This window comes from Penicillium canescens (genome assembly GCF_028828765.1).
Source record: "Penicillium canescens strain IBT 15451 chromosome Unknown utg000003l_segment0_segment0, whole genome shotgun sequence".
NCBI lineage: Eukaryota > Fungi > Ascomycota > Eurotiomycetes > Eurotiales > Aspergillaceae > Penicillium > Penicillium canescens.
The window spans coordinates 687,291-702,091 of NW_026703965.1; the positions used below are offsets into that span (position 1 = coordinate 687,291).

Sequence of the window (14,801 nt, forward strand, 5' to 3'; positions counted from 1 at the left end):
CGTCGCACTGGGCTGGGTCTAAGTCTTCCGTGATCTTTTTGTATAAATTCCTCTTGGTGCTTTGGAAATATGACCTATCGAGCATTTTCGTTGCATCATCAGCGTCTATCCATGGATGGGTTTTCGAATTAACTGATTTTAAACACGTATTTTGGGAAGTTAGAGCGATATAATCTACTTTTTAGACGTTTCTTTCCATGATGAAGCATTTGTCCAGTTAATCTTCCGTTTGGAACTTGCTAGCTGGCACGTCTGAGCATCGAATCACCCTTTCAGATAATATATATATTTCCGTCGAACCCTTTTCACGAAAAATGTCATAGAATACAATACCCATTCAGCCACTTATACTCAATAAAGCCATTATCTTTATACGCTCTAACACAGATCCTCAGCTGAATTGCATGATATCTTCTAGAGTAAGCGACAAACCGGTCTCGTCACTGCGGAGCCCATTCCGCTGACATAATCCGTCTCCACACCAATTCTCACGTCTCTTCAGCAAGACAAGCATCTTCATTGCAAGCCAACAACCAAACCTCAAAATGAATTCAACCCCCATCAGCATGTCAGTCCGCACAGCAAAAACATTCAGCCGACTGAACCCCGCGGCGCTCTCGCTCGCCGGCGCCCTCCGTCCGCTCAACCAACGCACCTCCGGAACAGTCTCCAAGCAGCTCACACGCCTCAGCTCGACAACAGCTCGCTCAGCCATGGCGGCACCCGTGACCCTGGACACCCGCCTACAGACCCAGACTGTCTCCGCCCGCCCCATTGGCCTGCGCGCACAGTCGACTGCTGCCGGTAACGGTACCGGCAACGAGGAAGTCAAGCTCGACTGGGACTCATTCTTCAAGCTCCGCGCTTCCCGTCGCCGTTATTCTCTTGCTTCGTCTATTGCCACTGCGGCTGTCTCCACCACGGCCGGTGTGCAGGTTCTGTCTGCTCAGGATTTGGAGTCCCTTGGCGCGCAGGTTATGGGCCTGGACCCATTCGTCGTTCTTGGATTGGCGACTGCTGGGTGTGGTGCTATTGGATGGTTGCTTGGGCCGATGGTTGGAAACGGTCTCTGGGGATTGGTATACAGGAAATATAAGCCTTCCGTTGCGACAGTGAGTAATTGTGAACCCAAGGCGACGGGATGGGACGGGTTTTTGGAGAGTTTGCTAATGTGTTATGTTCTATCTCCAGAAAGAGAAAGAGTTCTTCGACCGCATTCGTCGCTTCCGTGTTGACCCATCGACCAACTCGATTGCCAACCCCGTCCCCGATTACTACGGCGAGAAGATTGGTAGTGTGCAGGGATACCGACAGTGGCTGAAGGACCAACGGGCTTACAACCGCAAGCGCCGCAACTTCATTGTTTGATTAATCTCCCTTTTCTGTCATTTGAAGCATCTCCTTTTGTTCATGTCAATACAGTTGGATCCCTGCAAGGTCCACCCGAGCCAATCTGGCAACTTTCTTTCTTGTTCGGGTTGGTGTTTTTTTGTCACAATACCATTAGCGGTCTTGGTACCTGGAGCATTGCAATATATCTGGGAATGACCTTAACAGCGCCGTTGAATTCGGGTTACTCTTGAATCGCTATCTCCTTTTTTTTTTGCATTTAACAATGGCTGAAAAATCAATTTCAGTTGCTGGTACATTAATGATATCTGATACTACCTTCAAAAGGAACAAGACTAGCCTTGAATGAAGTTTTGGCTCCATCTAACTATAGCTTAGAAACCTTAGCTTTCGGATTCCGTCCAGTATCAACCTCAGTCCACCAAGGCACATTAGGCGGCGGGTTATCATCAAGATTGGCCTTGAAATTCGGCTTCCTCTTCTCAAAGAAAGCAGTGACACCCTCTTTCTGATCCCTGTAGAAAAGGTTAGCAAAGTCCAAATCAACTGTTCTTGTTCCAGGACGGGGACAACATACGGAGCAGCAAACATATGATAAATAACATGAGACTCAACAATATGAGCAGCCTCTGCAGACCCAGTGTCGCGCCACATAAGTGCCCGGTTCAGATATGATGCACTAGGGCTCACATTCTCCGCAATCTCTGTCGCCAGCTCGATAGCACGAGGTAGAACTTGCGACGGATCTGGTAAAATCTCATTGAATAGATCGCCGAAGTGCTTGGATGTCGGTGGGAACACGCCACCCGTGCTGACTAGATAGCTGGCATTGGAGTGGCCCACCAGCCGGGGAGGAAATATGAAGAGCATGACTCCATCGTGATACCTCGGCGGGCGAAGACAAAGCCATATTTTCCCTTCTCGTAGGCGATTCTGGATGATGTGCATATTAAGGATGGTGCGCAAAATCCGTAGAGGTCAATTTTTTACTCACCGAATGATTGCTGGCAGAGTCATAGTCATGCCGACTCCCACGGCTGAGCCTTGCATAGCTGCAATAGTAGGCTTGCGACATCTGTGAATAGCGAGCGCCACTCGTCCGCCACTAGAACATTGATTGTTAGCCACATTCATCTGTCAATCATCAGGATGGATCGCTCCTTACCCATCACGATGATCTGCCCATCTCTCCTCTCTCTTTCTACCACCGCCGAAGCCAATATCGAGATCGGCTCCAGCACAGAATGTCTTCCCAGCACCTGTCAAAACAATGACCTTCACCCGCTCATCGACGTCGAACATTGGGAATAGCTTCTCGAAGTCTTGTACCATTTGCCCAGTGAATGCATTCTGATTGGCAGGCCGGTTGAGTGTGACAACGACTACCGGTGTAGCTGTCGGTGCACCATGGGGATAATGTGAGACGACGACATGTCCAGTTGTTTGAACCTTCTCGTAAGAAGGTGGGAGGTCGATTGCGCTAGGGTCAAAGATCATGATGGGCGTGAAATAAACGAGAAATAAACGAGTTAGTACATTCCTTCGTTTGGGCTTTTTATATGCTCTCGGTTACAAGTGCCAAGTATCAAGGGGCAGCCGCGGCTCGGCTTCTGTGACTTGGCGTGGGGAAAGATCGCCGACCCCGCTGCGGAGCTAGCGAGTTCACACGAAGCTACAGAATACCTTCAGTGACCCTGCCAGTACACTCCGTTTCCTCAAGGCACGATTCGCCTGACGTGTTACATCGCGACTAGATTGCAAAGAACAAATGAGGTGAAGATGAAACGAAGTATTTTCATGGCTGCTATCACGAGCTATGTGACCTCGAGAACTGTAAAATTTTTGATTTTGAGAAGGCAATGAGTCCGAAGAAGCGTGTATGAGCATCAAGCCTGTCATTTATGCTCAGCCCGATGAAGCTGCAACATCAGGAAGGTCGCAGGCTTTGGCCTGGATATTGTCACTGCACATCTAATGATAAGTATTCCATCCGCCATACCACCACTCACCTTTAAGGCAGACGAGACTTGCCCGCCTTCCTGCTCGATGCGAGGGCACCACCAAGGCCAAACTGACTAGAAAGTCCATTGATGCGGTGCGTCGAGTTCAGATTTTTGACGACCACCATCTGGTAGCAGGTGGCGAAGCCTTCGCGAGAAGCGATGACAGACCAGGCGAGAAACAGCTCCCAAATCTACCGAGCATTAGATTCGACCATAAAGATAGAATCTGACACGAAGAAAGACTCACCCTATACCATCTCGGTCCATATTTGGCCTTGATCGATTCGACATTTCCAACCCAGTTACGGTACCATCTCCAGAGTGTACCGGAATAGTGGACACCGACAGTATCAATTCTGTCCATCATTAGCATTCGCCAACTTCAAACGATTCACCAAATCACGACTTACCCCTTGACCTCAAATCCTGCTTGTTCCAAACATTTGACATAATACCACAAAGGGGTCGAAGCGTCCGCGCCACGGAAAATGTATTTGTTCAAGTACAACCCCCAGATGAAATCCTCATACTGCCATGCCTGTCGCAGTCCAGAGAGTTGAACATACATGGCTCCATCATCATTAAGCATGTCATAGCACTGACGGAAGAATCCAGTGAGTTTTCGGATGCCGACATGCTCGCCCATTTCCAGCTGTGTGATCTTGTCATATTTTTGGCGAGGGATATCACGGTAGTCCATACACAGGATCCGGCTTTGTTGATCGGAGATGCCCGCCTTTTGCAGAGCGTCGTTTCCCCAAGCAGTTTGGTTCTCCGCGATGGTGAGCCCGGTCACTTTGGCGCGATAGTTCAGACTGGCGAACTTGGCCAGGGTTCCCCAGCCGCAGCCAATGTCCAGCATTGTTTCTCCCTCCTTGAGACCGATCTTCTCGCAAACGACAGCCATCTTGTTATCCTGCATTTCCTCCAGTGTTTCCTCCTTCTCCGTGTCTGAGATAATCCCCGAAGTGTAGATCATGCGAGGGCCGAGGAACCAGGCGTAATGGTCGTTGCCGCGATCGTAGTTGGGACGGATCTGCTCGTCATCTTGAGCTTTGGTGTGGAAGATGACGTCGATGAAGAACGTGAAGACAATGAACTTGAATAGCTCCCAGGTGAATGCGAAGTTCGCCCAATCGTGCCGGTATTCCATCACATCGAGTGTGTCGCCGTTGAAATCCACCAAGCCGTCCAGGTACATTTCTGCGAAGGTCTGCATGGGAATTTTCTTTTTCCCATGCCATTTCGACCGGTCCTCTTCGCGCTTGAAAGTCACGTAATGCTCGATAGGTCGGCCGGGTAATTTGACTTTGTCATTGGTGCGCGGGCTGCAGGTGGAAGTCCAGGTCCAGAAGGCCACCAGAACAGGGAGAGTCGAAATGAGGGCAAGGAGAACAAAGGTCTTCAGCCCACCACCCAGCAGGAAGGTCAGGAGGCCGGGAACTCCAGTGAGGGCGCCAGCCAATGTGAGATTGGAGAAGCTCTCATTTCCTGCCCCGTCGGCAGGCAACGGACCGTTGTGAATGGCTGGTGACTAAGGGACAATTTAGCAAGCTTTTGAGAAGCTGGCAATGGAACAAATAGAACTCACCTTGGTCAGAGCAATGCCGCAGTCCTCTCCAGTTTCAAATTCGGAGGGCTTAGCTGCAGGAGTCTCGATAAAATCAATATCGCTAGATAGTTCGACATTGTGCTTTTTCACACTCATTGCGGATATATCATCGAAGATTGCCCAGGTGTGTTGAAGAGATCAGGGATGAGAAGAAACCACGAAACACGGGAGTCTACCGTGGGTGATCGCCAAAGATCCGCATTCCACCATCTCAATTAGTACACCTCTATGCCTAAAGAGGATAAACGGTGTTATCGGACCCACTTCCATACCGACGTCAACACAACAGCATCGGCTCCCGCGGAATCCGAGTCAACTCGGCTGGTTGGGCTCATCTTACCCCAATGCATTTAAAATGTTTACAAGGCGATTCCAATTTATATATCCCCTTTGACAGAGTAGGGAAATCATATTGAAGTATATTCTCGGTAGTCACCCTAAGCTGAGTTTGATCCCCTCTCTGTCCATGAGTGGCCGAATTCCATAAGGGCCAAAATACATTCCGTCGTCACGCAAGGCCAGCCATAAGCTCGATAGGAACTCCATTAGACTGGTACAACAGCGGGCCTTGTTTTCCATGCTCAGTATCGCCGAAACAAGTTCATTTTGCTCTTTTGGAGATGTAATGCACGATCCGATATGGATTGCGGGCCACAGGAGGGTTCCCCACGCCGCACTTGATGGCGATATAGACCTCAAGAGCTTTCTTGATTCGCAGACACAAGCTTCGATCTTGGTCTGGATGGAAGGTGTGGGCATCCCAGGCCCATTCAAAGCGCACTGGAGAGTCACAAGCAATGCCACTTGTTGGATGAGCGCTGCTGTCACCTCGTCATTATCGGGCCCTGTTGTGGAATTCAATGATGTAGGAATATCCCAGAGTAATATTTCTTCCTCTAACATATCGAATTCTTTCCTGATCTCGGGGTCAAGATACCGAGGAGAAGACCTGCTTGGTTTGGTCGCAAATAGGGCAATCCGGGGAACCATCTCGAACAAAGCATATCCACACCCTGAGCTTCGCCCATGGTAATATGATTGATAGGGGAGTTGCGCAAAGTCAGAAGTGACAGTGGTCGTTGGTTGAACAATGTTGGCCACAGGGCCCAGCCCCAGGTATTCATTGACCACCCCCAAGAACATATATTGCTCTGCAATGAAACACGCACAATCTGAATCAACTCGGTCAAGTAGATTGCTCTGAGCTAGCAGAGCTGAACATGGCTGCAGGTGCTGCATCACTGCACCATCTGTATTGCCATCCATAACCTAAAACCGTCGTTAGTAAGCATATCCTGCGTGTCTGTTTTGTAAAACGCAAAAAGGCATAATACAGCATACCGTGGGCGCATGGGTAGCTCACCTCAAAGTTGCACAGAAGAATAAGTAGTATCATAAGTTCGAGAGGATTGAATCGAGTGTCGTTCCCATGTTCTGTGATGAGATATTTGGCTTCCCTGAGCGCAACCGCGTAATGAGACAACGCAGAAACATGGGACTGTCGACCATCATAAGAAAGATGAGATGCACTTATGGCAAACACAATATGAAGAAATGCATCATGTTGCTGGGCCAAGGGTAAAACATAAGTGAGAAACGGGTTTTTGATGCCGGTTCTGACTATCAGCCGTTGAGCTGACCTCTCGATATAATGGTGAAGAAGACTTTGCTCGACTGATCGTCCACGTAGTCTAGGCCAATGAGAAAGTGCATAGCGCGGTGATGGAACATTGAGACCCGGTGGAGAAGGGACTTTTTGACGCGGAGACCACTCGTGCCTAGACACAGACCCCTGGGTAGTTCTCCCATTTGCCTTGGTCCAGGAGCAAAGCAAATAGTTGCGTGTGCAGCCCCCACAGGTTGGCCTGTGTTCATCGCACTTGGTGTGTCGTGCGCGACAGCTTAGGCATCCAGACTTTGTCCTCTTGGCGTTTGTTCTTTTGTAGGGTCGGAATAGGCCTCGGTCATGTGTATTGAAGTCAAGCACTCCTTGCATATTAGGCAACTCTCTACGGGAAGAAAGGAGGGACACGAAAATGTGAGGTTGAAGTATGGCTGGAGTGGGCCTGCAGATAACGTCGCCTATCCTTTGACGGACTAGCGTGTTTCGAGCTATGGCCGTGCGATTGCATACTCCGCTGGCTTCAGCTACTACGTCTAGCGACTTGTTTGATGAGGTCATGGCTTCCGCGGGCTCCGTATCGTCGATCGGATTACCCATCCACTGAGGGAGGTAGACACGCACACGCTTGGTTACCCTAATTCGGCACATACTACACGGCATCGGAACTCTATAAAATGAGTATTAATCGCTCAACGTTCTCTGGGTCATCAAACAACCCCTATCCTATCCAAACAACCATTCTACCAGTTCGAAAAGATGGCTTCTACCTCCAATATCATCCCCAGTTCCGCTTCACCAACGGCGGTTGACGTTGTGGTCGTCGGCGCGGGCCTGAGTGGACTCCGAGCAGCGTTGGCTATCCAAGCAGCCGGGATCTCTTGTGCGGTGGTTGAAGCCACTGATAGAGTAGGCGGGAAGACGCTCACGCTCCGATCTAAGAAAGCCGGCCCCGGCGTCAACGACCTCGGCGCTGCTTGGATCAACGATACCTCACAATCAGAGATGCACAAATTGGTCCAAAGATATGGGCTGCAGACCGTGGTACAGATGGATACAGGGCTTGATGTTCATTTGCATGGGGATGAAGTTGTCGTGTGCCCGCACGGCGTACTGTCTGTATGGTTCTTTCCGCTCCGTTTATCTAGTTATTTGGCATATGATCCCTAACTAGGTGATTCTCAGTTGGAGGAGGAAGAGCAGCGTGCATTGGGTCATGTATTCGAAGCCTGCAAAGAGCTAAATGCCAGTTTCAGTTTGGATGATCCGGCATCAGGACGAGTTGCAAAGGAGCTGGATAGTCTCTCATTCCACGACTACTGCCTTCAGACATTCCAGTCTGAGTCAATCGCAGACCTTTTTAATATGATCAGCCAATCTTTGATTGGTATCGAAAGCAAAGACATCAGTGCACTGAGCTTCTTTCATTCTTGCAAATCCGGCACAGGGTTGGAGAACATGATCTCGGATGGCAAGAATGGAGGCCAGTATCTCAGACTTCGCGAGGGTAAGGAGCAAGCATTCTACCGTGGTCCATGTTAATTTTCATCCAGGGGCACAAAGTATCTCGATGAATATGGCAAAGGAGTTGAAAGCCGGCTCGCTTCATCTTTCAACTCCGGTGACCGAAATCAAACAGAGCACGAGGACTCGTCGCTGCATAGTCAGATCTTCCAACGGCACAGTTCTTGAAGCGAAGAAGGTCATTATTTCTGTCGCCACCCCGCTGTACAGGACGATTCAGTTTACACCCCCTTTGCCTCCATACAAGCAGTGTCTTGCCCAAGACAACATGCTGGGCTATTACAGCAAGATAATCTTTGTTTTCAACGAGCCATGGTGGCGAAATGCCGGGCTCTCGGGTGAAATGAAATCTCAAGACCGAGGTCCCATCCTCTTTTCGGTGGATACCAGTGTTCCTGATGACGATCAGTGGTCCATTAGCTGTTTCATTGTTGGCGGCCATGGCATCGAGTGGTCGCGGTTGTCCGAAGAGGAGAGACGCTCCTCGGCCTGGACCCAGCTTTACTCGGCATTTAAGAAAGTCAAGCTGGAATTTGGGCAGATTCAGATCACCGACCCGATCAATGTCTTGGAGTTTGAGTGGACGAAGCAGGAGTTTTTCCACGGTGGTCCTTGTCCGGCTTCGCCGCCGGGCCTTCTGTCGTCTATTGATGGGATTGCCATCCGTGAACCTTTTGGGAGTGTTCACTTTGTTGGCACAGAAACTGCATTGGAGTGGAAGGGGTATATGGAAGGTGCTGTTCGGTCTGGTGATAGGGGTGCTGAGGAAATTGTTGCTGTTCTCCGTGAAGAGCTGATTTGACGGGGACAGACAATTGCCTCTGCGCATCAGGTAGGTGAGAAATATAGCGGCCAAGGTCTTAATGGCTTCGTTCCGGGATTCATGTAGGCATACTGTACAAGTTCTTTCATCGGTTCATTATAGACAAAAGATCAAGATAATGATAGCCTACTATGCCTGACCAGGCTTTTTACAATATAATGCCGCCATGCACATTAAGCACACCGATTACATCCCGTCATGTAAAAACCAGTCGGGATCACAATGTCCAGCCCAGATAACCAGCCAAGATCGAGATTTCTCGCCTATTTCGTGTGTCCGAGTTGATCTTGAGATCAAGACGCGACTTCTCGAGGCTATAAATCAAGGTCAGTAGGTAGGAGATAATAGAATACAACAAGTACTCACTCTCGAGTAGATAACTCATACTGGTCTCCTCTACTATACGCTACAGCATTTAATAGCCTCATTTCTTCTATTCTTCCACTTCTGTACGATACCGTCTAGGGGTCGCTGAGATTGAGTATGAACCTTGTATTAAATAGGAAATAATTGGGGCTTATAAGCCCGGAACATAGTAGCAGTTCCTTTCGAAGGTTTTCAGTGTAGATGCTTGGCGCTAGATTCAGTTAGTCTCATTCCAACCATGAACGCATGCGGGGATGATCGGATTCGATAAGAAACCCTGCACAGATTCATGACCTCAAATCTCCAAAGCAGGAAAGCGAAGAAAAGAAGATGTAGAGCTCAAGATTGGACAAAGATAAAGGAGAGCCACCCGGCGAAAAATTCTGTCGTCATTTCTGGGCGCGATTTTCTCCCCACAGCTGTCTCTCTCTTCCACTCCGCCACTCCTCGAGTCGACCATCTACCACCCTCAAATTCAACAATGTCAGGCCGACAAATCTCCTATGGCCGCGGAGGCGCAGGTAAGCCCATCGCAATGCTCTCCAGCCCACGCCCACAGTTCCAACCCACATCCCATCACACACAACGCCGGGTCCTCGGTCACCACTCACCAGCCCATACCTAACAAAAAACCACAGGCAACATAAGCCGCCAACAAAGCGCACCAAACCCAAGAGATCTTTTCACCCCAACAATCAAACAAGAAGTCTACACAACCGGACGCGGCGGCTCAGGAAACATGGTGCACAACGACCCCGACCGGCCCGAGATTGCGCGCGAAAGCCAAGACGTCGAGTCGCCGCCGTTGCGCGCACAGCAGATTCCCCACCACACTGGACGAGGTATGATTCTGCCACCCATAATAGAATATCACATATGAAATTATACCCAGGAAAAAGATATGGGTATGGACCGGACATGGGATGGACACCGGCTAACACACTGTGTTCGATTAATAGGCGGCGTTGCAAATGCCTACATCCCCACGCCCGAGGAGGAAGAGCACGAGAAGAAAATCCAAGAACAGGAGGTTGAGCTTATGCGTGTGCGCACTCAGTCAAAGGATCGGGTCAAGGAGCTTGAGCATGAAAGGCAGGAGTTGCGGAAGGAGTCGCCTTCTGCTTGAGCTTGTTTCTTGGGTAGGGTTCGGTCGCCTTTGCCTGTTTGAGTCGGAGTCAGCTATCGTCTAGCGCCATATCGCGCTAGTCCTTGTTCTGCTAAACGGGGTCGGGCTTTGAGGGGTTCATAGTTGCTTGTGGATTTACTCTGATGGTTGCGATGCTAAAGGGAATGGTCCTGGAGAAAGGATTAACTTGGTGTTTAACTGCGGAGACTATTTTCAGGACTTTTGCTCTTATCAGGCGAAAGTCGAGATTTTGCGTGTTTGCTTTTTTTTTATTTCTTATCTTTGCCCCTTGTCCTATCAGATGCTTCACTATACCCTTGGACCGGGGGAACGGCGTCTACTTGGGTCGAGGCTTGATTTCCCTTTTTCCCTATTACACTTTGGATTTGAAAATGATACTCTCCATTCAAACTTCAAACTATATGTGTATCCAAATGTCTACGCTAATTACAGGCTTCTCATATCTCATTAGAAATGCAATGCAAACCGTGCAAGGTCAAAACAATCACGCCAAAATACGGAGAACGGGCAATAGTCACACCACTCTCATGCCGGAATAAAACACCCCGTGGCATCAATAGGCCAGTTAATAAGCTCACGCCATTCCGGTTCCAGAAGATCCCCAATTTCCCTCAGAATCCTAGTCCCCCAATCGCCCATCCACCACATATCCCGCAGATGATGCAAGATAACAGCATAATGAGCCAGAACGACAAGCGCAAAAGGCTGGTGCGAAGTCATGAGGTCCAAAAACGGCTCTGGAACACGGAAACTCCAACAAAATGCAAACACCCTCGGCTCGCCGCCTTTCATCAGTTGCTCCAGGGAATTGCTCAGATGCTCAATTGCAGAATCATATAGATCCTTCGGATGCGCTGGATCACGCTCGGATTCCATACTATTCTGTCTGCGCAGCGAGAGAACGACCAACCGCGACATATCAGGCATTGTCGGGCGCGAATCATCCGGTGCAATGAGTGGCCTGAGCTCGGTAACAGAGATGCGGTCAATAAGGCGCATCTGAATGCTAAGCAGCCACCGGGTTAACTGGAAGACCTCGAAGAACTCATCCAGCGGGCCTGGCTGGTCTTCGTCTGGTTCGTCGTTTTCGATTTCGAGGATGCAGTAACCGAACGCGAAGACGAGCATTATGCAGCAAAGTGCGAAGGTGGCGTTGCATTCTGGGTCTGTTAGGTCTTGGCTGTCTTGTCGGAGTCCGTTTAGCGCATGTGTTCGGTGGGACCGGGCTGTGTCGAGGTACCGCCACCTTCGGGAGGGTCCTGCGCTTGATGACGCTAGGTGCAGGGCCGATAGGGCTAGTAGGCCGTGGCGCAGAGCTGGGCACCGGAGGGAGAGGTTTGGGACGATGGTTTGCCATATTCTTTCGGATGGGGCATCTCGCGCCAATGATTTGTAGGTTGTCGTGCACCAGTGCATCATCAGTTCGAGATCTTGGAGATGGAGGGTTTCTTCCATTTTTTCTGGTAGGCAGGTATGTGTATGGGCATATTTTGAATCGGACGTTGCCTGAGTTCGGGTTTCTGTCATTGATGATAATGGCGAGGCCATCGATTTTGAGGTAGACGAAGCGCTAGACGAAGACAAGGATCGATACTTGATGTCTATCCGGGTCAACCGGGGTCGAGGCGGATATTGGCTCAGTATATTGCGGCCAGCGCAATGTAAACAAGTCGGGGTTGAGCCCGGGTTTTCCTTGTACTATAAAGCCGTTAGATATATCCGGTAGGATAAGCCCGACGCACGCAAAATCTGGTGGTCCAAATGGGACGATACACAAGGGCACATGGCTTCCGAATATGGTCTAAGCGGGAATGGAGGTAGGTGTCATACCTTGATCCGTCGGCGACTTTGCATGTTTCCCTGGCGTCGCTTATTTGACCAAGTCACGGCAGGTTCGAGCGATTCCATGGTAGAGGGGTAAACACCCGCACGAGACCTTGTTTGTCTTTTCGTCCCCTTAAGGTTCCGCGGGGGACAGTGGGCAATTTGAACCTCTGCCAAGTTGATCAGAAAGATCGGCGATCCCAGCTCTCACCCGAAGGAGTATGAGTGCGGAAATCCCCCAAGAGAAACAGTCAGAGCGGTGGACCGACGATGGGTCATCGCTTTGGACTCGGTAATTCTCTCAAAGTGCAACGCACCGAAACAGTGGAGAGACTCTAGGAGAGAAGCCAAGTATCCCGAATTGGCAAATGCAGCCCATTCACGGGTGGCTCGTGCTCATGACATAATCCGAGGTCCACTCTCCTTCTTCAGTCCTGGAGACAATATAAGCTACCGACCTTTATCTATAATGGCTCGTATTCAACTCCGAGACCCCATCCGTTTCGAGAACGTGCTTACAACCAGGCTCACGCTAGGCACTTTACCACTTTACCCTAGGGGAGATAAGCTCGGGAATTGCTCTTCCCTGCAGATCAATGGAACATTCCAATTCATAATCATAATGGCGAAAACCAGTTCAGCTGCACATTATACACGGCCCCACACCCCCTTGGGGGCGAAAAGTTATGAAGCCTAAAGCCCAAAGCGGCCTAATGCAGTGGAGCTGATCCACAAAGGTTCCAACCTGCTTTTTCCCGATTGGGGATAGCGGAACTCTTGACCGATGACCCTCTGACTGTGCATACCCTAACCTCCTAACCTTGCTCCCGATTGGCATACGACAGTATTGTCAATGCCTAGCTGCCGTCCAATAAACACCCCCTGTCTTCTCATCCTGATTTGGGCAATATCAGGTGCAATCGCGGCATATATAACCTGTGATCGATCGCCTAACCCATGTCTATTTTCTAGAACAAGTCGCAACAAAAAGCCTTGGCCCCCGCCAAGTCCCCCAAACACATCAATCGCGTGGCTATTTCCAACCGACAAGGCTCGCGTTGCGGTGGGGCGTCCATTACTGCCGCTACATTTACCGAATTTAGTCAAAGTAGGGCTTCGGCGCGCTGGATCCTTTCTACCTTCGGGAATGCCGGTGCGTTTATTGATCACGACGCCACTACGTGTGGTTCGTGGGGGCCGATCGGATGGCGTATACTTACATACATTATATACGAAGACCGAACTTCTCCGCATATACGCCGTCGCGTATAATATCGCATCCTGCGTATATGACAGATCCTGTGGCTCCACTATCAGTGCACGGATACGATGATGGTTCGAACCCCTGTACGGAGCACGGAATACGAAGTTTCTGGCATAGTCTCGGGAATACTATATATCCGAAAGACAGATAGTGACCTCGGATTAATGTTGACTATGATAAAACAAAACATGGTATCATATGACAGAATAATCGCTCGGCTGTATACATAACCAGAGCCTGATTCCTAAAGTCACCCGGTTGACGACTTCTTATATGAGCGGTCATCATAGTGCCAAAACCAGCGCAGATATCCTGGATTGCGACAGCAGCGATCTGACCGGATTGGGGGTTGTACACGTAGAGACCGCTATCTGGGGCCCAGTCCCACATTTGTTCATCGTGTAGATAATAGTCATCAAATGGTGTAGATGTCCGCGCAATGTATCCTGAATATAGTTAACAATCAGTGAAATCATCACGAATCAGAAAAGACCACGAGGCGAAAACTTGTTGCAGAGATTTTTCTTTTCGAAGCAGGAGGGTCCCACGCCTCGATGTGGATGTAAATTCCAGTCCCAGGGGCGCGATCCCACAGCTTGTTCATCGTGTACACGATAACCAACAACTGGTAAGGTGGAGCCTTCGTCGATGTAAGGATCAGACTCTCGTAAATATGGACAGTTATGCGATGAACATATTCAGCTGTCGCACCCTTCTCGCGAAGATCAGTGAGCTTCGCAAGGTAAGTTAAGTATTGTGGTAGGTGATTTCGAATTTGTGGTCAATGCGTGCCACCATCGTTGAGAACGTCCTCAAAGATTACTGCCGCAGCATTGAAGGTTGGTAAAAATACTGTTCATGGTAGGCAACTCCTTGCTGTGAACTGTTGAACTTCACGGGCTAATTTCCATGTTTTGATAGGCGAAGGTCTGAGACAGAAGGTTAGGAAGATGCATGCACACACACACACACACACACACACACACACACAGATAAATATATACACAAATATATAGCGCTGTCATGAAGTGGAAATGCCACACTTGTGTTAGGTAAATCCCGCGGTTCCTAAAAACTGATAGTATTAGTCGGCAAGTTGGGTTGAAATGGGGCACAGAGAGGATAAATCTTCGGCAATCCTATCATCTACGGCAGGGCTGATTCGACCCTCAATCATTATACCCTGTGCTGTGGATACTGCGCTCTATTGACATAGATACGAAGACAACAAACCTAACACTTGTTAGTACTTTAGAATCCAATTTTG

At 49.4% G+C, this 14,801-nt stretch overlaps 7 protein-coding genes across 7 annotated transcripts; 3 read left to right on the forward strand and 4 right to left on the reverse strand.

Moving 5' to 3' along the window:
- Nucleotides 1-545: 545 nt before the first annotated feature.
- On the forward strand, nt 546-1,368 carry N7446_003727 (presequence translocated-associated motor subunit PAM17; the record flags this gene model as incomplete). Its single annotated transcript, XM_058512476.1, has 2 exons — nt 546-1,112; nt 1,192-1,368. The coding sequence occupies 2 exons, from the start codon at nt 546-548 to the stop codon at nt 1,366-1,368; spliced, it is 744 nt and encodes a 247-aa protein (XP_058373805.1).
- A 349-nt stretch (nt 1,369-1,717) lies between these two features.
- On the reverse strand, nt 1,718-2,847 carry N7446_003728 (enoyl-CoA hydratase/isomerase family protein; the record flags this gene model as incomplete). The annotated part of the gene is made up of 5 exons (XM_058512477.1): nt 1,718-1,865; nt 1,928-2,165; nt 2,237-2,283; nt 2,345-2,455; nt 2,516-2,847. 5 exons carry the CDS (start codon nt 2,845-2,847, stop codon nt 1,718-1,720), a joined length of 876 nt encoding a protein of 291 aa, XP_058373806.1.
- A 514-nt stretch (nt 2,848-3,361) lies between these two features.
- On the reverse strand, nt 3,362-5,061 carry N7446_003729 (uncharacterized protein; the record flags this gene model as incomplete). Its single annotated transcript, XM_058512478.1, has 4 exons — nt 3,362-3,544; nt 3,601-3,709; nt 3,764-4,887; nt 4,945-5,061. The coding sequence occupies 4 exons, from the start codon at nt 5,059-5,061 to the stop codon at nt 3,362-3,364; spliced, it is 1,533 nt and encodes a 510-aa protein (XP_058373807.1).
- A 328-nt stretch (nt 5,062-5,389) lies between these two features.
- On the reverse strand, nt 5,390-6,572 carry N7446_003730 (uncharacterized protein). Its single transcript, XM_058512479.1, has 2 exons — nt 6,329-6,572; nt 5,390-6,231 (listed from the first exon to the last, which is right to left on the reverse strand). Exons 1-2 carry the CDS (start codon nt 6,359-6,361, stop codon nt 5,398-5,400), a joined length of 867 nt encoding a protein of 288 aa, XP_058373808.1. The 5' UTR covers nt 6,362-6,572; the 3' UTR covers nt 5,390-5,397.
- Nucleotides 6,573-7,345: 773 nt separating this feature from the next.
- Nucleotides 7,346-8,912, forward strand: N7446_003731 (flavin monoamine oxidase family protein; the record flags this gene model as incomplete). Its single annotated transcript, XM_058512480.1, has 3 exons — nt 7,346-7,705; nt 7,772-8,093; nt 8,140-8,912. The coding sequence occupies 3 exons, from the start codon at nt 7,346-7,348 to the stop codon at nt 8,910-8,912; spliced, it is 1,455 nt and encodes a 484-aa protein (XP_058373809.1).
- A 513-nt stretch (nt 8,913-9,425) lies between these two features.
- N7446_003732 (DUF3602 domain-containing protein) lies at nt 9,426-10,969 on the forward strand. The gene is made up of 3 exons (XM_058512481.1): nt 9,426-9,820; nt 9,938-10,141; nt 10,259-10,969. The coding sequence occupies exons 1-3, from the start codon at nt 9,589-9,591 to the stop codon at nt 10,423-10,425; spliced, it is 603 nt and encodes a 200-aa protein (XP_058373810.1). The 5' UTR covers nt 9,426-9,588; the 3' UTR covers nt 10,426-10,969.
- Nucleotides 10,970-10,971: 2 nt separating this feature from the next.
- Nucleotides 10,972-12,354, reverse strand: N7446_003733 (uncharacterized protein; the record flags this gene model as incomplete). Its single annotated transcript, XM_058512482.1, has 2 exons — nt 10,972-12,144; nt 12,277-12,354. 2 exons carry the CDS (start codon nt 12,352-12,354, stop codon nt 10,972-10,974), a joined length of 1,251 nt encoding a protein of 416 aa, XP_058373811.1.
- Between the last annotated feature and the right edge of the window lie 2,447 nt (nt 12,355-14,801).

Coding starts and splice junctions, on each gene's coding strand:
- N7446_003730 (XM_058512479.1), bottom strand. CDS start 6,361: ATGATACTACTTATTCTTCTGTGCAACTTTGAG. Junction 6,232..6,328: donor TTCTTCTGTGCAACTTTGAG/GTGAGCTACCCA, acceptor CGGTTTTAGGTT/ATGGATGGCAATACAGATGG.
- N7446_003732 (XM_058512481.1), top strand. CDS start 9,589: ATGACCTCAAATCTCCAAAGCAGGAAAGCGAAGAAAAGAAGATGTAGA. Junction 9,821..9,937: donor CTATGGCCGCGGAGGCGCAG/GTAAGCCCATCG, acceptor AAAAAACCACAG/GCAACATAAGCCGCCAACAA. Junction 10,142..10,258: donor TCCCCACCACACTGGACGAG/GTATGATTCTGC, acceptor TTCGATTAATAG/GCGGCGTTGCAAATGCCTAC.